Genomic DNA, 21820 nt, shown 5'->3' on the forward strand with positions numbered 1-21820 from the left:
GAAGACAGTACAGATCCAAGAAGCCCAAAGGTTTGGGCTTGATTTAAATTCAATTTTCTGAATTTTAGGATTAAATGATAATGTATTTAAAATGTAAACTAGCAGTTACGCAGATTATGTAATAATACTTTTAGAATTAACACTTAAGTAGAAAGCCATAAGCATTTCAACACTGTCATCTTCTTTAAGATCATAATGTGTATTTGCCAAATGGCTTAAATTTAAATGGCTGGGTGCGGTGGCTCACGCCTGTAATCCCAGCACTTTGGGAGGCCAAGGTGGGCGGATCACGAGATCAGGATATTGAGACCCATCCTGGCTAACAGGGTGAAACCCCATCTCTACTAAAAATACAAAAAATTAGCTGGGCGTGGCGGCGGGCGCCTGTAGTCCCAGCTACTCGGGAGGCTGAGGCAGGAGAATGGGGTGAACCCAGGAGGCGGAGCTTGCAGTGAGCCGAGATCGCGCCACTGCACTCCAGCCTGGGCAACAGAGCGAGACTCTGTCTCAAAAAAAAATAAATAAATAAATAAAATTTAAATACTTATTCATACTGTGAATTTCAATCACTTTTTCTTTTACTTTCTGTTATTTCAGCATATTTTATACCAACTACTTACATAATTTTTGTTTCTTCTTAAATTAGTAATTTCAGCCATAATTTGCAATGGTCACAAGGCACACTTTAAGTTAAACCTCATCTTTCAAATCCCTCACCTTCTTTGATGCCTTTTCCCAACCATTCTAGCTCACAATCCACTTACTCACTCAACATTAAGCAGCTTCTATTTGCCAAGCACTGGATTAAGTGCCTAGGACTTGGAAATGCCTTACAGGGACCCTGACCTCAAGGAACTCAGTCAGATGGACATGCAATGGATCTATCCCCAAACTGAGATCCTACCTCCAAACAGGTGTTGATACAGAAGATCAAACAACTGTGGATGAAAGCTGCCATAAATTCCTGGCCTTCCACTTTTTAAACATTTTTTATTTGTAATTATTGTGGATACCCTGGCCTTCCACTTTAACTGGCCCTCAATGTTGCCTGGCTGTTTTCTCCATTTCATTTCCACATCAACTATTTTCAAACTTTCTCCCCTTTCCCAAATTTTCCAGCCTTCTATCCTCTTCTTCACTTGAGGCATGGGCCATCTTCTGCATGAAAAAAATAAACAGTCCATTTGTAAATTTCCTCAACTTCATGTTGGTACAATAATTAAAAATATATGTACCAACAGGGTACCAACCTGCCCACATCTGTCTCCTTCCATTTCTCCTCTATAGATAGAATAGAGCTCTCTTTCCACAACAAATCTTTCCACCATTCTACTCTACGTACTCCCTCCCTCATTCTGAGGAACTCAACACTGCTGTGTCATTGACATTTTCCTCACTGTCTGCTCTTTACCATCCAATCCAAATTTAAACATACTACAGCCATGTTCATCCCCAAATTAAAATCCCTTGACTCTAAGCTCCTTTAGTTCCCACTTTATTCTTTCCCCAGCCCACCTCCTAGGGCAGTGGACCCTCCTGTACTTCCTCACCTTCTACTCACTCCTCAATTCGCTATCCTCTAGCTTTTACCAATCACTTTTCTGAAACTGTCCTTGCTGCTCAGTAGTCATTTCAGTCTTTTTTTTTTTTTTTTTTTGAGACAAGGTCCCCCTGTGTTGCCCAGTCTGGCCTCCAACTCCTGGGCTCAAGTGATCCTCCCGCCTCAGCCTTCCAAGTAGCTGGAACTATAGGTGTCAGTCCCTATCTTGTTCTCTTGGCAGCCGTTGTCACTCCTAAGGAGTACCTGCGCCTTCCTCAAGCACCTCTCCCTTGGCTTCTCTGACCTGATGCCCTCATCTTGTCTTGCTGGCTTTCCTGTTTCCTTCACATATTCAGCCACCTCTGCCTATCCTTTAAATGTTGATATTCCGAGGGTTTGCTCCTTGGCCAACTTCTCAATCTTCATTCTCACCTTTCTGACATGCTAAGGACTTCCAAGCCTGTATTTGTAACCCAGATTGTTCTTCTGAATTCTAGACCTTTAATACATACACGTGACACTAGGTATCTCTACTAGGATCTCTCCCGGGACTTCATATTTAAGATGCCAAACTAGTTTCCACCACATGCCCCGTACTTGCTCTACTTTCTTCCTGAAATGCTTTGTCTTCAGATATTGATGTGGTTGGCTCCTTTGTATCATTTGGGTCTCAGTTCCAATGTCACCTTCTCAGATGCTTTCCCTTGACTACCTCCTCTAATTTGCCCTTCACAGCAAGCCACAACCCAGCATCAGTTACCTTAATACAACTACATGAAGTTATTGTACCTACTTATGTCTTGTTTCAGGCTACTAAATGAAAGCTTCCTAAGAACACAGGCATTGTCCATCTTATTCACTGCTGTATTGCTACAGTACCTGGCATGTAGTACATCACAAAAAATACTTATTGAATGAATAAAACTCCTCAATTTTGAACCTTGGAAAGATTATGCTAAATGAAAGATGCCAGAGACAAAAGAGTATGTATGGTATGATCGCACTTATATGAAATGTCCAGAACAGGCAAATCTATAGAGTAGATTAATGGTTGCTTAGGGCTGGAGAGGTAGTGGGGATTGTCTATGACTGCTAATGAATACAAGGTATCTTTTGGGAGTGATGAAAATGTTCTGGAATCAGAGAGAGGTGATGGTTGTATAACTCTATGTTAAGAACGACTGAATTATACTCTTTAAATGAGTTGTATGGTATGTAAACTGTATCTCAATAAAGCTGTTACGAAACAACCGAATTCCCAAATTTACTCCAGAGTTGCCCCATCTCTTATACTCCTTGAGTGAATAACACTACCCTTTCCCAACTGCCAGACTTAGGAATCTGATCATAACATCCTCTCTGCCCTGCCTTCCCTCCCCACAACCACCCTTCCAGATACAGCTGATCAGCCACAAAATCCTGAAGATCTCATTTGCATACTCACACTCACATCACTCACTACAGGCTCTCGTCACCTAGACTTGGAATCTTTCAATGATACCTTACTGAATCTGCTCTACTCAATCCATCCTTTTATTCATCTGCTACACTGCTGCCAGGAGTGATTTTCCTAAAACACAATTCCCACAATATCCATGCTTGCTTAATAGCCTTCGCTGGCTCCCTGTAATTGACTTGATAAAGGTCCAAACTCCTATGTATACGAGGTGCTTCCTAAACTGGACCTCAACTGCCTGTCGCTTCATCTGCTAACTCAATTCTTTAGCTACAGCCATGAGGAATCTGGCCACAAGTTGTAACCACTCTCACTTTCATATGTGCCACTTCCACTGCCTAGAACATCCTGGCCCCCCCAGTCTTTAACTCCTACTCATTCTTTAGGACTCAGCTCAGGCATCACATTTTTCAGGATCCATGAGGTATCCTTTCTTCCTCAATCTGTCAGAAATCCCTTTTCCATACTTTCACAGTGCTCAGTGCAATGCCTACCTGTGCTCCTAGATTAGCTATTATTTACAAAGCACCTACCGCGATGTTTACTCTTCAAGTTTTATCTTATTTCCATATGAGAAAACGGGTTCAGTGAGATTGTTGTCCTACTAACTGGTCAAGTAGATAATGGACTTCCGGTCTGACTTCCAAGTAATGGTCTCCTATTATTCCGAAGTATCTCTCCAATATTTCCCACTGTGCACTGTAATTCTATCCAAAAGGGCGAGAGCAATTAACTGTGCCCTCTGTTGCGTCTACATCCCCATGTGTGGTGCTTGACACTTGCTCAGTGTTCGCTCATCACAGGAAGACATGACAGGTGTGAACTAAGCAGAAGGAAACGGACTATCTGCCAAGCAGGTATTCAATGAAGCCTTACTGAATGAATGTGTAAAGGAGATACTTCCTACCGTTTGGAAAGCGTATATTCATGTTGTGCCAACTAATATCTAACAATAAACATGTTGTGGGTTCGAAATGCTCATCTGTAGGAATTCAAGTTCTCTACATTTGCATCTCTCCTTCAGCAGCATTCCCGACTGATGAGGATCGTGTCCACTGAAAGGCCACTCTCCTTATGGACAGTCGAGGGCTGAGTTTTTGTCCCTAACACCTCTGCACTTTCTCCTCTCCAGCTTTACACCCTCCTTATTCTACTAGGGCCTGAGCTGAGAAGATCGAAACTCACGGCAAGTCCCTAATATTTTCTAACTTCTGGCACATGTGAAGCCCTGGTGTTAAGAAACAGACTTAATTCTTCCCTGCACCGCTGTAGCCTCATTCAAGTCCTCCTCTCATCCTGTCGGTCACAAGCTTCACCGGCTCCCTCACGGCTTGCCCTGACGCGCAGAGATCCGTGCTTGTGCTAAGTGAAAACGCTTCTTAGCGTGTACGAAAGCGAGCGGTGGCCCCGGAAAACTTTTTTTTTTCCGACTCCAACATACCCTCCCCTGAAACTGATGAAAAAGCAAAATCCCGTTCTCTCTATAGCAGGCCCCTTCCGATCAATGGTCCTCCAACCCCTCGAGCCTGAGAAGCCTGGCCCCAAGCGCGGACCAAAGGCAGGCTGCCGGGGTAGGTGGGAGCGCGGGCGACGGAGGAGGCCAAAGTCTCCGGTTACCCCTCGCGCCCTTCACAGCCCGTGGCTTCATTCCCTCTCTCGCTGGTCCCTTACAGGGGTCGGATCAGCAGCTGGTCGCTCTCCTCAGCAGGAATCGCAGACATCCCGAAAGTATGAGGGCGAAGCGGGGGTGAGGAACAGGTCGCCGGGGTCTTCCTAAATTGGAAGCACAGCCACCGGTAAACAAAGAAGGAAGAACCCCATTCACCAAGAGCACAACTTCCGTCACTCCGGAGCCCGCGGCACTAGACTCCTCCCCTCGACTTCCGGTCGGGGGACGCTGCTCGCGAGGCTTCCCGCCACTTGGGGTCCTGGAACCGGGGGGGTGGGACGTCAGGACTGCGCCTGCGCATAGTCTTGGAGGCGCGGCCCGGCGGACGTGGGCAGGTGGGCTGGAAAAGCCGGCGCTGGAGCGGGAACGGGAGTAGCTGCCTGGGCGCCGAAGGTCGCGGCACTCCCACGCGGACCACGAAGTCCGCAACCCGGGGATGGGCCCGCGGCTGCGAGGTGAGCGCCCAGCCCTCGTCTCGCTTGGGGCCGAGCTCGCGGAGGCCTGACGGGAACACGGCCCCGAGAGCGGCGCGGACGGCCAGGAAGGATGGGTGGGGCCGCGGGGCGGGCGGAGGAGGGATGCCTGGGCTCGGGCTTGGTTCCGGGCGGGGCCGCGCTCCCGAGGCGCGGGTGGAGGAGCTTGGAACCGCAGATCGGGCGTGGGCTTGCGGACTGCAGCTTCCCGAGCCGCTGTCGCCCCGGAGGGGAGGCAAGGCGGGCGGCGCGGGCCGTTTCCCTGCCTCTTCCTCTGCCCCGCTTCGGCCGCCTCCCGCCTCTCTGGGTCGGGGTTGTCTGTCCCCTTCGCTGTCACATCCTCCGCACCCAGCGCGTGGAAGGTGCTCCATCACGGTGACAGACAGGTGCCAAACAGGCTGGCGTCTAGGAGAAACTTTGGAGCCGGCTCTCCCTAGGCCCCGAGCTTGGCCGCATCCGTCCTTACTCTGGTGACCCTGGGCAGGTCACTGACGCTTCGGGCGCTTTGGCATCCTCGTTTGAAAGGGGCTGTTATCCTGCAGCCTTGCTGGTCGGTGAGGGTGAGAGGGATCTGTGCACCTAGCACCGTGCATGGCACGTGGTAGGCGTTTGGTACATGGGAATTGCTGTTGGGGTGTCACCTCCCCAGAAAGTTCTCGGCTTCAGTAAGCGCGTCCCCTGCCAGGCGCCCTGGCAGTGCAGAGGAGTCACCGAGCTCCGCCTTGGACCAGCGTGCAGCTGGGAGAGTGAGATCAGAGACCACAGCAGATCGTGGCGCTGTGATCAGGGGGTACACTCAAGCTGTGGGTCCCTTAGCCCAGCCTTGAGATCCCAGGAAGGTCTGCAGCCTGAAAGGGGCCTTGAAAGGTAAGAAGTAGCCAAGTGCCTGAAAGGTGAAGGGCGTCCCGGGCGCTGCAAAGCAGGGGCGCGTGGAGCATCGCGCTGAGAACCAGGGGCAGCTTTGCCTTGCTGAGATCAATGAACTGTGCCCGGGTTGTGGAGGATGGAGGTGGAAAGGTGATTAGGAGCTGGGTCCTGGAGGACCTGGCGTGTCGTGCTGAAGAACGTTGACTTTGGTCTCTGACTTTAGAGAACCAGTGAAAGATTTTCAGCAGGCTAGTGGCATTAGATTTATGTTTGAAAGAAATAATTGTAATCGTTTTGGCTGCAGTGTGGGGTAGATTTAAAGTGTTAGGGAATCCAGTAGGACAAGGTCCCTTATCCACGAAATATCCTTGGGTTTGTGAATTCCTTAAATTCATGCCAAACTTTGTATGGATGTGCATTTTTATAGGGTGAGGATCCATCACATTCATCAGATTCTAAAAAAATAGTGTCTGTACCCATGGTCTAGGATGACGGAGGCCCTGGTGGAGAGCTAGCTCAGAGAGCTCTTCAGGTGGGGTATACAGTGGGTCTTGGTGCCAGATTGGATGTGGGGCCTGAAGGACAGCAAGAAATTCATGATTTTCTGGCTTCCTCCAGCAATAATAGAATCTCCTGACAGGGAGAGGAGAGGAGAGGAGCAGATCTGGAGGGGAGGATGATGGGTTCAGCTTGAGACATCTTTGCATTTGATGAGCCTGCGGAGCATCCTATCGCCAGTCAGGATCATTGGCCTCATTTTGATGCATGAATAATTTTTTTTTTTTTTTTTTTTTTTGAAACTCTCTTTCGCCCAGGCTGGAGTGCAGTGGCGCGATCTCGGCTCACTGCAAGCTCCGCCTCCCGGGTTCAAGCCATTCTCCTGCCTCAGGCTCCTGTGTAGCTGGGACTACAGGCTCCCGCCACCACGCCCAGCTAATTTTTTGTATTTTTAGTAGAGACGGGGTTTCAGCATGTTAGCCAGAATGGTCTCGATCTCCTGACCTCGTGATCCGCCCGACTCGGACTCCCAAAGTGCTGGGATTACAGGCGTGAGCCACCCATGAATAATTTTGAGGCAAGAATGATTTGCTTGAGAACATGCATCAAAATTGCAGCAGATAGCAAAGACTTTAAGAAATGCTGCCTTTTCCTAAGCCCCTGGGTTGATGATGAAAAGAAAGCCTTAAGGAGTTGCTAAGGCATTGTCGCGTCATGATTTTCATATCAAGGGATTTGAGGAGACACTTCAGGATTCCGCTAACAGTAGAATCACATTTGGTTTTTAAAATAAGTTTTGATTTAAAATTTAAATCATATTTAAAACTGTTACCTATATATAAATATGTATTTATATATACTTAAGTATCTGATGTTTAAATATGTTACACATCAACATTTTAACCCGTGAGCGCCATTAACATGGCACTTTATGCTGCTACGTTAACCTAGTTTCGTGCAGGCCTTGGAATAAGGCTTTCCTGCCATCTCTCACTGACAAGTGTCCTGTGCTGGTAAGATTCTTTGCAGCAATCACCCGCAGTCTTCTTCCAACACATCTCTCTCTTTTTACTCTTATCCTATGGAGTTAGTTCGCTACCTGGTAGCCAGGGTCATTGTTTAAAAAACAGAAGACACCTGATTGTGTCGCTAAACTGCTTTTTAAAAGCCTCCATTCCAGAAGATCACAGCAGATAAGCAAAAAATAAATAAAAAGCCTTCAGAGTATTCCTCTTAAACTAAAGTCCACTGTTATCACGGCCTGCCTGTCCTTCTGTGGCACTTTGGGCCCATTGCTGTCCTCCTGCTCCGGGACAGCCTGGACTGTTCCCTCGGGCCCCCTCTCCACCTGCAGGCATTGCCTCCAGGGTATTTATGGCTGCCCTCACTTCTTTCAGAAAAAGATCTACAGCATCTGTTTCTGAAATACCCACCCCTTCCTTCCATTAGTCTGTGTCTCCTCAACTTGTGTTAGTTTTCCTCATAGCAGTGGTTTCCTAATAATATGTTTTTATGTGTGTTTTTCTTGTTGGTCTGTCTACTCGCTAAGAACAGGCTCCCTGAGGTCAGGGGCTCTGTTTGGTTCACTGATGCATCCCGGACATCTGGTAGGTGCTCACTGACTATCCAGGAATGAATGAATAAATCAGATTTTCCTGGTACCCCACAAATAAAGCAAAAATATAGAAATAAATTGGATGATGAGACTGATTAAAAAGCTTGGGCTCAGGGGTCAGACTTGGGCAAGTGGCCTAACGTTGTCCCCTAGGAAGTGGACTTAGAGTGGGGTCTCCAAATACAGAGAATCTTTGGGTTGCAGCAGGAGCTTTCACTGACTGCTGCGTGAGTCACTCGTTCTTTTTCCTTCATCAGGTGCATAGTTTCTCTGAAAAGCATCACCCAGGTCAGAATGAAAGGAAACTCTCTGTGCAGACTGCTGTATGTGGGACCTTTGAAGACAGTCAAATAGTGTTCAATTCTATAGTAAGCAGATTTTCTTGTTCTCTCTGGAGAATACAGTTTTTGGTAAAAAAATTGGTCAGGTTATCTTATTCATAAATCGTCTTGAGAGGCAGGTCACAGTTCGCTCATTTGTAAAAGGCAGATTACAGCCCACCTCCTGTGAGCCCCTTGAGGGAGAGCTTAGAGCCCTGCTGAGTGTGTGGCATATGGTATGCCCTTAAAAAGCATCAGTAGAGCAAATGGATATGTCACAAGGTTATCATGAGACTATGACAGTATAACTGTCCCAGGAGTTCTGTGAGCTGTGCAGCTTCATGTAGGTTAGTTAATTTGCCAAGTATAATATATGCTCTCCTATGCAACTGGCAAGGATGAATCTTACGTTTCCAAGGCATTTATTATTAATTTCAAAAAAAGAAATATGTAACACAGACTCTGAGAAGCAAGGTCATCTCCTTACCTACACTTAGTAGAGAGGGGAGGTGAGGCGCTGGCACCTAGGAATGTCTTTGTGTCAGCTTTTACTTAAAGGTATTTCAAAACTTCAAGAAAAATGCACGTTTCTGAGAGGTGTGTATATCTCAGCCCTACCAAGTATAGAATGTGAAGCTGAGAGGGCTACTGAATCTCAGTATCTCGACTGAAAATCCAATGTGTCATAGTATATTTTGCTAAAATCTTGAATCAATTGAAGAGAAGTAAGGCCCTTAAAATTTTGAAAACGAGGTGACGTGTCTGATACTTTTGAGAAAAGTGCTTTTCACACCTCTAGGACAAGAAAGTTTCTACCTTTTTTGCTTATTGGGTTAACTTTCTGTAATAGGAAAGAATGAAAAGGAATAGTATCCAAGGGAAAAGTTAATTGATGATTTTTATTTCTATTATGCATAAAGCGATTTAATGTTGCATTTCCTGATGTAACTGTAACCAGTATCAAAGTTGCTTTTCCTGGCTGGGCATGGTGGCTCACACCTGTAATCCCAGCACTTTGGGAGGCCAAGGCGGGAGGAGCGCCTGGGAGCAGGAGTTTGAGACCAGCCTGGCCAACATGGCAAGATCCTGTCTCTACAAAAAAGGAAATTAGCTGGGTGTAGTGACACATGCCTGTAGTCCCAGCTACTCGGGGAGGTTGAGGTGGGAGGTCAAGACTGCAGAGCCATGTTTGTGCCACTGCACTCCAGCCTGGGTAAGAGCAAGACTCTGTCTCTTAAAAAAAAAAAAAAAAAAGTTGCTTTTCCCGATGTAACTGTCACCAATGTTTGTTTTTTCAGGGGATCTTCTCTGGATCAAGCAATGGTGGTGAAAAATGTTTCGCAAAGGCAAAAAACGACACAGTAGTAGCAGTTCCCAAAGTAGCGAAATCAGTACTAAGAGCAAGGTAGGGAAATGGAATTTGGAACAGAATCATAAAGCAGGGAGAGTTTTGTTTCTTCTAGCTGATATTGTATGGAGGATACTGACCGTGGGCAGATCTGATAATCTTCAAACTAGTGTGTTTTAACATTTACTTTTTGCACTAGAGATGCATTCTATGCTTGGCTTCATTTTATCTGTTCTGGTAGGTTTTCTGAAATTCTTAAATCCATTAAACTAGATGGGACATGACCTATGAATGGTTTCGTTGAAATAAGCACTGATTTAAAAAAATTTTAAATGATAGAAATTGCAGGCATCAAGGGGCTGGGCCTCTTGAATTCTAGGGTTTGTGGTGTGCATAATTACTTTTACTTAAGAGTGAGATTGGCAGATAGCTGTATACCAGAGAGTTTTTGAATGCTGTTGGAAGGTAAGCGTGGATTTGATTCATGCAAAACAAACTGTTGAGGAGCTATTCAACTGGCAACTTTTGTCTCAAGTAATAAAGTGATTTCATTTTGACTGACAGATAATTTTTCAATATAAGAGTATAAAGATAGCTGCATTATATTTGTTCTAGGTTTTTGACACCAATTTTGTTGGTGTTTAGAAGAATGGCATTTTTATTTCTACCTGCTGGACAATGGCACATGAACACTCATTCATTCACCGAGTATTTATTGAGCATGGCTGTGTGCCAAACTCTGTTTAAGGGGCATAAATAGAGCGGTTAGGGAGAGGGAAAAAAATCCCTAGCCTCAGAGCTTCCATTTCAGTTGGGGGAGAAAATAATGAATAAATAAGTAAAATATAGAGTTTCAGATGGTGGAAACTAACATGGGGGGAAGAAACTACAGGAATGGAGGGGGTGGGAGATTGGGAGAGGGGCAGTATTCAACAGTCTGGTAGAAAAGGTCTTATTTTCAGGCCGGGCACGGTGGCTCATGCCTGTAATCCCAGCACTTTGGGAGGCCTAGGCAGTCAGATCACCTGAGGTCAGGAGTTTGAGACCAACCTGGCCAACATGGTGAAACCCCATCTCTGCTAAAAATACAAAAATTAGCCTGGTGTGGTGGCGTGCATCTGTAGTCCCAGCTACTCGGGAGGCCGAGACAGGAGAGTTGCTTGAACCAGGAGGCAAAGGTTGCAGTGAGCCGAGATCACACCAGTGGACTCCAGCCTGGGTGACAGAGCAAGATTCTGTCTCAAAAATAGAAAAGAAAGGGTCTTATTTATTTTTTTCTGCGCCTCCTCCCGAGAAAAGGCCTTGTTTTCTTGGTGGCATTTGAGCAGGGGCCTAGAGGAGAAGTGGGGCCATGATAAGATCTGGAAGGATCGCGGTTTAGGGAGAGGAGAGAGCAAAGGCCAATGGGAGGAGCGAGCCTGTGTGTTTGGGGGCAGCAGGGAGACCAGCCCGGGCGAGGCAGGTGCAGGTGTTGTGAAGACCTGGGCTTTTATTCTGAGACTAAAGCAGGGGGCGCCCTGGGGCCAGGGAGTGACAGAATCTTATATAAGTTTTGTTGGGGGTCACTTTGGCCACTGTGAGCAGGGAAAGGGCAGGAGCAGAGAGACTGCCAGGGAGGATGTGGTAAGAACCTGAGAGATGATGGGGGTTTGGACGGGGTGCAAAGGAAGCGCTGAAACCTCAGGTTCTGCAGAGAGTTCAAGGTGAGCACTCATGGGACCCACGGATCCATGATGATGATGGCTTGTGGAGTATGAGCAAAAGAGAGTCATTGAAGCTTAAACCCTTAAGATACCAGGTGCTGTGGGAGGCAGAAAAAGTGATTCATTCCAGATGTTTCTACCTGGATGCCAGATACCATTTGAGACATGATTGACACCCAGAGACAGTGAATAATTCAGAAAACGTGAAGGTGTGTGAGGTAATGAGAAATACTGCTTGAGGGATTCAGAGACTGGGGAGATTGTAGGCCTAAAGTTGTGGAGGAAGTTGTATTAGTTGGAGTTCTCCAGAGAACCAGTAGGATGTGTTTATATCCTAGAGAGAGATTTTGATGTATTTTCAAGGTTTATTTGGAAGATTTGGCTGATGTGACTGGGGGCTGCAAGTCCGCAATCTGCAGGGCGTGCTGAAGACCCCTGGGAGTGGAAGTGGCAGCTTGAGCCCAAAGGCAGCCTGGAGGCAGCTGGAGGCAGACTCTTCTCCTCGGGAGCCTGAGTCTTTTTCCTTTAAGGCCTTCACCTGCTTGGATGAGGCCCACCCCACACAGTGGAGGGTCCTCTGCTGTTCTCCATGTCTGCTGGTGTAGACGTTAATCTCATTTAAAGAAACACCTTCACGGCAATGTCTAGACTTGTATTTGACCAAATATCTGGGTACTTAGCCCAGAGAAGTTGATATATAAAATTAACCATCACAGAAGTCTTCCCCAAAAAAAGCAGTTAGTGAATGAGACCTTAAAATATATGGGTCAAATAGGCATAAACAAGGAAGGGGGTTAGACATCTCAGGCCCAGGCAGGAAGCTGGAGGCTGAGTTGGGTCAGTGAGTGAGTGAGTGAGTGAGTGGGATGGGATGGGATGCCGTGACTCAACAGCCTCTTCATGGTTTTCCACACTTCTGAGTGCTCTAATTTTAAAGCTGTGTGTTCACTCAGTCCCAGGACCGGGGTGAGGCACAGCACAGAAGGAGGCGTCTCGCAGGGTCGCACAAGGCCCCCTCAGGAGATGCCTCCCTAGACCTTTCATCCTGGGTGCCTGCCGGGCCTCCCATGCGCCACACGTGACATGCTGTTAAATAACAGCCACACGTGAATGAGACAAAGACACACGACTGCCACTCAGTTTCCAGTCAGGGCAGGGTAAGCTGGCTTATCTCAGCGGAGCTGGTGGCCTTGTAACCAGAAGCACAGAAACCTGACATTGTAGGAGTCCTGTGCAGCCTTAGAATGGGGAAACGAACCATGTTCTTGGAAGTTTTTGAACTCCTGGAGCTGCTCAACACAGAACCTCCACTGCCACTTCCTCAGCCTTAAGCGTGGGGACCCTGCAGGGGAATCTCATCTGTGTGGCCCAATGTCTTGTTTTATTTTTATTTTTGGAGACGGAGCTTCACTCTGTCGCCCAGGCTGGAGTGCAGTGGTATGATCTTGGCACACTGCAACCTCCACCTCCTGGGTTCAAGCGATTCTCCTGCCTCAGCCTCCCGAGTAGCTGGGATTATAAGTGCCCGCCACCATGCCCAGCTAATTTTTGTATTTTTGGTAGAGACGGGGTTTTACCATGTTGGCCAGGCTGGTCTCGAACTCCTGACCTCAGGTGATCCACCCGCCTCAGCCTCCCAAAGTACTGGGATTATAGATGTCAGCCACCATGCCCGGCCAAAGAATATTATTTCTAAAGAAATTGGGAGTATAGCTCTGAGAAACAAACTCCCTTTACATATGATTCTATTTTGCTCAACAGTTTTGTTTTTTTTGTGGCAGTTCACATGATAGTCTACTCTGTCCTGCCAGTTAGCCTCTGAATTCCTGCTGCAGGCCAGACGCTAGTCGGAATAATTGCAGAAGCACTGGACCAGAGATCTAGAATTAGAGACCTAGGTTGGAGATTGGAGCCATTTACTAGATGTGACCTTGAATAAGTCACTAAACGTCTCAGTCTCCTTCCTCATTTATTAAGCAGGGATCATGGTCCTTGCCTGGCTTTCTGCATAGGGTTTGTTTTGGGTTCGGTGGAACTAATGTGAAAGCAAGGCGGAGATGTTCACAAGAATATTCATAGAAGGCGTCTTGTAAGGAGGTGGCGGTAATGGCTTCGATTTAGACTAAGAATATTCCCACCGCATTTATCCAATATTATGTCATGGGACGAACGAACAGTTGGGATTATGTGATTTTTTTTTTTTTGAAGTTTGTTACAGAATTTGTCTTAAGAAAAATCTGTCACAGTCGATATGCCTGAATAATTGACCTGGTTTTGTATGTGTCAGCTCAACTCTAATAAATGATTTGAATGGGTTAGAGGACTTTGGAGAAGACAGGGCTGCTTCAGTGGAGGTTTTTTACTTGTTTTTCTGTTTCTCAGTCTGTAGATTCTAGCCTTGGGGGTCTTTCACGATCCAGCACTGTGGCCAGCCTCGACACAGATTCCACCAAAAGCTCAGGTACATAAAAGGGTTGGATCATTGATTGTCTGCGCTTTTCATTGATGTTCGTGTGGTTTTACTGGGGTAGCACAATGAGTTCTTCAGTATTTGTGGCTTTCTTCCTCTCCTTTGCCACTTTTGACAAGAGTTTAGAAGTGGACCAAGATTTGGCGGGACGTGGGCTGAGGGTGTGGTGTGATTGGGGGAAACCACGTAGCCTTTGAAGATTGGCACAGGCACATAGGCAAACTGGAAGTTTCAAAATAGTTTTTTAAGAAATGGGATGGTAATAAATATATACACCTACTATGTACCCACAAAAATTAAAAATAAAATGGAAAGAAATGGGGTGGCAGAAGATGAATTCCATTGGACTTACGTTGTCTATGGAGAATAGGGCAAATATCTTGGTGATTAAAGGGCTAAGAGAGCCTTTCATTTACTCCAGGGAACCCAGAGATTCACCAGATCATGACCACCACCAACCCAAGTAATTAAGGGGAGGATCTGTCCCAGACCCTTGTAGATATTTATGCAGCAGCCTGAAATTAGTAGATCCTTAGAAACAGGCTATGTGCGTTGGCTCATGCCTGTAATCCCAGCACTTCAGGAAGCCAAGGCAGGTGGATCACCTGAGGTCAGGAGTTTGAGACTAGCCTGGCCAACATGGTGAAACCCCATCTCTACTAAAAACACAAAAAATTAGCCGGGCATGGTGGCGCATGCTTGTAATCCCAGCTACTCAGGAGGCTGAGGCAGGAGAATTGCTTGAACCCAGAGGCGGAGGTTGCAGTGAGCTGAGAATAGCGCCACTGCACTCCAACCTGGGCGACAGAATAAGACTCCATCTCAAAAAAAAGAAAAAAAAAGAAATCAAGAGGTGGTTTCTAACCTTAGCTCCCTAAGTAGCTGGTGGCTAACTGGAAATATATTCATTTTCTTGTCTAAATTCCTCTTTCTCCCTTCAGGAACCTGTCCTAGTGAATCTGTAACAGAGAATGTTGGAGCATGAGGTCCGTTGTCTTTACTGCCAGATGCCTTTAAAATTATTAAAGTTGTGGGCATCTTTTTGTTACATAACCTAAAAGTAATCATGTAGTATTTCCTTAATATGGTTGAGATTATAAGTCATTTGTAGTAGTTTTTGTATTGGCTAGATTTTGTGGCACACACAGCTCTTCAACCATTGCTGTTAAGAGAATTCCTGCCTGGCATTATTCCATCGACATTAAAAAGAAAAACTATGTGGTCTTTCTGATGGAATCATAGAGGAAGAGTAGGCTTCCTGAATGAGGAAAGCAAGCTAACATGGTAGGCCAGGCACAGTGGCTCATGCCTGTAATTCCAGCACTTTGGGAGGCCAAGATGGTAGGATCGCTTGAGCCCAGGAGTTCAAGACCAGCCTGGGCAACGTAGTGAGACCCTCTCTCTAAGGGGAAAAAAAATGGTGAAGAGGGAGAAAGAACCAAAAGTAAATACCATGCATCATAAAGGTAATCATTATGTAGTAACCTTTTTCTTTACTGTTTGTTTTGAAGGGAAGGTTAATATATTTATTCCTATTATTGAGACCTTTGTATACTATATTTAGTATACCATGAGTCACTGAGGAAAAGGTTAGTGAAATTTTAAGTTCTTCCCCATTACATAAAAATATTGTGCATTATAAAATTTGTAATTAGTGGTTATGTTCTAATGACAGTCTGGTTTTTATTTCTTAAGTCTTACCACTTTTCTTTCATCTTTAGGACAAAGCAACAGTAATTCAGATACCTGCGCAGAATTTCGAATAAAATATGTTGGTGCCATTGAGAAACTGAAACTCTCTGAGGGAAAGGACCTTGAAGGGCCATTAGACCTGATAAATTATATAGACGTTGCCCAGGTAAAAAAAAAATTCCATAACTCTCTGGTTATGAGAGTCTGGGGAGCCAACTCATGGCTTTGGGGCAAAATGCTCACTCCTCAGGTCCACTGGGTGCCGCTCTGCTTGCTCTCGACAGGAAGCCCCCGCATCACCACTGCACATGTGCGTGAGCGCTGAGCTGCATAGGAACACAGGCGCTGTTCCTTCCTTCAAACACGGTACTTTTTTTTTTTTTTTTGAGACGGAGTTTCGCTTTTGTTGCCCAGGCTGGAATACAGTGGTGTGATCTCAGCTCACTGTAATCTCCGCCTCCCGGCTTCAAGCAATTCTCCTGCCTCAGCCTCTCGAGTAGCTGGGATTATGGGCGCCCGCCACCATGCCTGGCTAATTTTGTATTTTTAGTAGAGACAGGGTTTTTCCATGTTGGTCAGGCTGGTCTTGAACTCCTGACCTCAGGTGATCTTCCCGCCTTGGCCTCCCAAAGTGCTGGGATTATAGGCATGAGCCACTGTGGCCGGCCCACAGTACTTTTTAATACTTCTTTTTTTTTTTTTTTGAAATGGAGTCTCACTCTGTCGCCCAGGCTGGAGTGCAGTGGCGCAACCTTGGCTCATTGCAACCTCCGCCTCCCGGGTTTAAGTGATTCTCCTGCCTCAGCTTCCTGAGGCATGCTGCCACGCCTGGCTAATTTTTTGTATTTTAGTAGAGATGGGGTTTCATTGTGTTGTCCAGGCTGGTTGTGAACTCCTGACCTCACCTGATCCACCTGCCTCGGCCTCCCAAAGCGCTGGGATTACAGGCCTAAGCCATTGTGCCCGGCCTATTAATACTTTTTTATGGGGCTGATCAATCCTATTTAAATGAGGAGCTGATTGCGGTGACTGGTTATGTTCCATAGATTCTTCTTTTAGAATAATCTGGCAAAACCTTACCGTACCACCATCAGACCAGTTCTGTCTCTGAATAATCTAATTCATAATGATGTCAACCTAACATATCTGTTTATTCATGCAAGGTTTCCAACAAGAATTGAGATGAGGTGGGTTTCAAAAAGATAAAATCAAGAAGATAAAAAGTAATCATCATGAAGGAAAATTAAGAATGAAAATTAAATGTATAAGGTATAAGGTATATAAACATGAAATTTTATAAAATCTGTACCCTTGCCAATGGTGGAAGTACATGAGCCAAAAGACTTAGTGAATTCGGTAATGAGAGAAAAAAAAAGAAAGTAAATTGCTTCTGGAGTTTCTAGAAAACAAAATTACATTTTTATGTGCACATTAAAAGAGGGATATTACTGCAATAAAAAGATTCCTTAACTTCAGAGAGTGTTAAGAATGTGTACTCTCGTAAATCATGGAGAATGAGAATATGAAATACAACGTGGCAGGGCGTGGTGGCTCACGTCTGTAATCCCAGCATTTTGAGAGGCAGAGTAGGGGGATCACCTGAACCCAGGAGTTCAAAACCAGCCTGGGCAACACAGTGAAACCTCGTTTCTACAAAAAAAAATTTTTTAATTGCTGAATACAGTGGCTCATGCCTGTAATCCCAGCACTTTGGAAGGCCAAGAGGGGCAGAACACTTAAGGCCAAGAGTTCAAGACCAGCCTGGCCAATATGGCAAAACCCCGTCTCTACTAAAAATACAAAAATTAGCTGGGTGTGGTGGTGCACATCTATAATCCCAGCTACTAGGGAGGCTGAGGTTGAATTGTTTGCTTGAACTCAGGAGGCAGAGGCTGCAGTGAGCCAAGATTGTGCCACTGCACTCCAGCCCTGGGTGACACAGTGAGACTGTCTCAAACAAAACACCAGCCTGGGCAAGACCCCCATCTCTACAAAACATTTAAAAAAATCAGCTGAGTGTGGTGTTATGCACTGGTAGTCCCAGATACACAGAAGGCCAAGGCAGGGGGATTCCTTGAGCCCAGGAGGTCAAAGTTGCAATAAGCCATCATTGTACCACTGCACTCCAGCCTGGGTGACAGAACAGTAAGACTGTCTCAAAAAAACCTGAAATGAAGTTTCATATCTTTATGAAAGTAAAGGAAGATACTTCTGTCTGAAGGACATCAGTGAATCTAAATTGCCATTTAAGAGAGAACTCGGGCCGGGCGCAGTGGCTCAGGCTTGTAATTCCAGCACTTTGGGAGGCCGAGGTGGGTGGATCATGAGGTCAGGAGATCGAGACCATCCTGGCTAACAGGTGAAACTCCATCTCTACTAAAAATACAAAAAAATTAGTTGGGTGTGGTGGCGCATGCCTGTAATCCCAGCTACTCGGGAGACTGAGGCAGGAGAATCGCTTGAACCCAGGAGGTAGAGGTTGCAGTGAGCCGAGATCACGCCATTGCACTCCAGCCTGGGCAACAAGAGCAGAACTCCATCTCAAAAAAAAAAAAAAAAAAGAACTCATGGTAGTTTGGACAAGTATAATTACTTCCAGCATTTAGTTGGGAATATAAAGTCATTCCAACAAACTAAGGCCTCACGTAACCTTGTTGATTGGTTCTTGGAAAACCACCTAGATTAGTTCCTCCAAGTAACTTATTTTTCAAGGTCATTTTGTTATAATGTTTTATGATGTTGATGAGAAAAAAAATGGTTTTGTTATATGCATGATTTCGCTTACAGTTGTAGTTTCCCAGAACGAGCCGCAACATTCAGTGTGGTCTTACCATAAAAGCTTCAACCAGTCTAAGTGTTGTACTGAAAGATTAAAAATTCTTCCCCTCAAAAATACACTAGCATTATTTTCATTCCTATAAGGACTACTAAATTTCTCCTATCACTATAGAATTTTTGCTTGCTAAAATTCCAGTACTGACAATAGCTTGACTGTTATCCCATACCATGGTTCTTGGAATTGCTTTAAACCTACTGTGGGAAGCGATTGGCAAGAAGGTACTGTAACATTGTGAGGACCCAAGAAGTAAGGTATTGGGATGCAGCTTATTTACTGTAATTTCTTTAATGTGGGCAAGTGGTTCCACAAAACCATTTACAGTACAGAACATCCATAGGCTGCCAACAGTGTCTTACATTAGGGAAGACAAAGTAGGTGGTATTCTGGTCTGGGAGCCGAGACTGGATCGTCCACTAGGGAAGCCGTCAGGGATTATCTGCGGTTCCTGAGTAGCTGAAAACCCCAATTCATGTTTTTGTGAGTGGAGTAACTGCTCATCAGCAGCACTTACCAGCCCGAAGCCGAGGCGTGGGATCACCAGACACACCTTCCCATCTGGGCAGGATATGTGGGCTCTGCTTCCTGATCATCCCACGTGCTAACACTGGTCTATGCTATGGAAGTGAAGATCTTAATTTTTCTAATGTAGATATTTTAACCTCAGCAGGTTTTGTGAGAAGCAGCTCAGTTTGTAATTAGGATTAACTCCAAGACAAACAATATGCATGAAAGGGATGGATGTGAATTTTTGCTCAGAGTTGTGGGCTGTAAAAATGCAGCTGGGCACAGTGGCTCATGCCTGTAATGCCAGCACTTTGGGAGGCCAACTTGGGAGAGTTACCTGAGGCCAAGAAGAGTTCAAGACCAGCCTAAGGCAACATAGTGAGATCCCATCTCGATTTAAAAATAAATAAATTGGCCCACACGGTGGCTCATGCCTGTAATCCCAGCACTTTGGGAGGCTGTGGTGGGTGGATCACTTGAGGTCAGGAGTTCAAGACCAGCCTGGCCAATATGGTGAAACCCCATCTGTACTAAAAATACAAAAATTAGCCGATGTGCTCACTTGAACCCAGGAGGCAGAGGTTGCAACGAGCTGAGATCATGCCACTGCACTATAGCCTGAGCGACAGAGTGAGACTCTGTCTCAAAAATAAAAATAACCTTTTTGTAAATGGGGGGAAATGTTTCTTCTGCCTCTGTGGAGAGAGAGACTCGTGCCTGGCTATTGTGTACCCCACATTCTTTAAAGGGTTTGGGCTTGTGATGGCCAGATACTCAAAAGTGACTAGTCAGACTTAAGACTTTAATGTAATTTTAATCTTTATCATGGAATTTATTTTTACTTTAAAGCAAGATGGAAAGTTGCCTTTTGTTCCTCCGGAGGAAGAATTTATTATGGGAGTTTCCAAGTATGGCATAAAAGTATCAACATCAGATCAATATGTAAGTAATATAACTTATTAAGAAAACTATGTTTTAGATAACAGGGAATTCAGGCCATTAAGACCCCCCCTTATAATTAGGGCCACTCCTGTTTGCAGAGTGATTGGTTTGTAAACATTCCTGGCAGTTGGTCTTAAACGTGACCAATTTCTTAAGGTGAATAGGGGCTTCCTTTTCTCTCCTGTGTTGGAAAGGCCCATGCAACCTGCCCCCCCACCCCCAAACACACAGATGGCTCCGAATACATTTTCAACTAAGGGCCCCTCATCAATTAAGAGCAGCTGTCAGCTTGGACGGTGGGCACAGACACTGGGATAGTCAGTTTAGATCACCGCACTCCTGGCTTGCTGGGATTTAAGTAAGAAGGCATGATCCTGAAGGCATTGCCCGAGACTGAGCATACAGGACATCCCTTGGGGTGAGAAACCTATGGATATGCTTTTCAAGCCTCACTCTTCCTGGGAGGGTGTGTCATTCGGACTGACAAACATTTGAGAGTCCTGATCTCTCGGAATCTTTCCTGACTTCTGCAGGATGTTTTGCACAGGCATGCTCTCTACTTAATAATCCGGATGGTGTGTTACGATGATGGTCTGGGGGCGGGAAAAAGCTTACTGGCTCTGAAGACCACAGATGCAAGCAATGAAGAATACAGCCTGTGGGTTTATCAGTGCAACAGCCTGGTGAGACTTTGTTACTTTGGTTAGCTGCTTACTCATCAAGTCGCAAAACCTGGGGACTACTGTTTTTGAAGGCTGAATAAATACAATCCATTATATATGGGATATCTTGGCCTGGGGATAGTGAATGAATATTAGGCCGGAGGTCAGCCGGCTGGCAAGACAGTGCAGGTTTGTGAAATATTTCTGTTAGGGCCAGTGGCAGCACTCACTTGTGCCTGGATTTAAAAGGTAAACAAAGCAGCTGAGGAAACATGTATCCTCCAGGGGCCAAAGGCTCCCTCCATTTCTGAACATTGTTGCCCTCCTAGACTGCGTGATCAGCCTTCTCAGGCTGCAGTCGCTGTTTGCTCTTCTCTGAAGGAGGGCAGAAAGGGCCCACATGCAGGGAAGCTCATAGTATGGGTTCCACTGACCCAGGCAGGCACGTGTGGTCGGCTTGCTTAGAAGAGGTCTTAAGAGGGTCAGGGGTGTGCCTCTGCTAGCCAAACTAAGTTCATGAAGAGATCGATGACTGTTGCTCTTACTGTATCTTTTCATGTAATGTAGGAACAAGCACAAGCCATTTGCAAGGTTTTATCCACCGCTTTTGACTCTGTATTAACATCTGAGAAACCCTGAATCCTGCAGTCAAGTAGAAACCAACTTCATCTGAAAGTTCAGCTGTTTTCAAACTGCAATGCTGAAGTGTTATGCAAATAATGAAGCGATCCCTTGCTCTAGATTTTCTGAAGAAAATGGATTGTGTAAAATGCTGATCATTTGTTTATTAAAATGTGTCCTATTACACAGTGAGTTAACTCTCAATGAAGTCATCTACTTTCTGGGATAAAAAAACTTCATTTGTCTTTTTCAAGTTCTAATAAGATTAACCTAAGTGTCACAGAAGCCTAGGTGTCACAGAGGTCCACTCAGTGACACACACACACTGAAGGCCTGCCTGAGGAAGACTAGGTGTCACAGAGGTCCACTCAGTGACAAACACTGAAGGCCTGAGGAAGCCTAGGTGTCACAGAGGTCCACTCAGTGACAAACACACACTGAAGGCCTGAGGAAGACTAGGTGTCACAGAGGTCCACTGAGTGACACACACTGAAGGCCTGAGGAAGACTGAGGACATGGGCTCAGTAGTGGCTTCCGAGTCATGGTATCACTGGCATGGACTTTTGTCCAGCAGAGGTGTGGACTGGAGACCAGGATTCAT

At 45.7% G+C, this 21820-nt stretch overlaps 2 protein-coding genes across 7 annotated transcripts in view; one reads left to right on the forward strand and one right to left on the reverse strand.

Annotated features, from left to right (window-relative positions):
* CPSF3 (cleavage and polyadenylation specific factor 3) overlaps positions 1 to 5001 on the reverse strand; it is a 49547-nt gene extending 44546 nt beyond the window's left edge. The window contains exon 1 of one of the 3 annotated variants that reach the window (XM_054474445.2): positions 4668 to 5001. In XM_054474445.2, the coding sequence (XP_054330420.1) occupies positions 4668 to 4717 (50 nt within the window). In that variant the 5' untranslated portion in view covers positions 4718 to 5001. Of the gene's footprint in view, positions 1 to 4437; positions 4554 to 4613; positions 4633 to 4667 lie in introns of those variants that run through there. The other 2 variants (XM_054474446.2, XM_063648984.1) reach the window with 2 other exon arrangements.
* Positions 4986 to 21411, forward strand: ITGB1BP1 (integrin subunit beta 1 binding protein 1). 4 transcript variants are annotated; one of them, XM_054474485.2, is made up of 8 exons: positions 4986 to 5120; positions 8376 to 8486; positions 9737 to 9843; positions 13872 to 13950; positions 15681 to 15817; positions 19844 to 19936; positions 20470 to 20619; positions 21166 to 21411. In XM_054474485.2, the coding sequence occupies exons 3-8, from the start codon at positions 9772 to 9774 to the stop codon at positions 21235 to 21237; spliced, it is 603 nt and encodes a 200-aa protein (XP_054330460.1). In that variant the 5' UTR covers positions 4986 to 5120; positions 8376 to 8486; positions 9737 to 9771; the 3' UTR covers positions 21238 to 21411. The 4 variants fall into 4 exon arrangements, with proteins under 4 accessions (XP_054330460.1, XP_054330452.1, XP_054330480.1 ...); XM_054474477.2 differs by lacking the exon at positions 4986 to 5120 and adding an exon at positions 5241 to 6005; XM_063648985.1 differs by lacking the exon at positions 4986 to 5120 and adding an exon at positions 5268 to 5524.
* The last annotated feature ends 409 nt before the right edge of the window (positions 21412 to 21820 follow it).

This window comes from Pongo pygmaeus, chromosome 12, assembly GCF_028885625.2.
Source record: "Pongo pygmaeus isolate AG05252 chromosome 12, NHGRI_mPonPyg2-v2.0_pri, whole genome shotgun sequence".
Classification (NCBI taxonomy): Eukaryota; Metazoa; Chordata; class Mammalia; order Primates; family Hominidae; genus Pongo; species Pongo pygmaeus.

Excerpts from the sequence above, each read along its gene's own strand:
- ITGB1BP1 (XM_054474485.2), top strand. The coding sequence starts at position 9,772 with ATGTTTCGCAAAGGCAAAAAACGACACAGTAGTAGCAGTTCCCAAAGT. Across the intron at positions 9,844-13,871 it reads AAATCAGTACTAAGAGCAAG|TCTGTAGATTCTAGCCTTGG; the intron begins GTAGGGAAATGG and ends TCTGTTTCTCAG. Across the intron at positions 15,818-19,843 it reads ATTATATAGACGTTGCCCAG|CAAGATGGAAAGTTGCCTTT; the intron begins GTAAAAAAAAAA and ends TTTACTTTAAAG.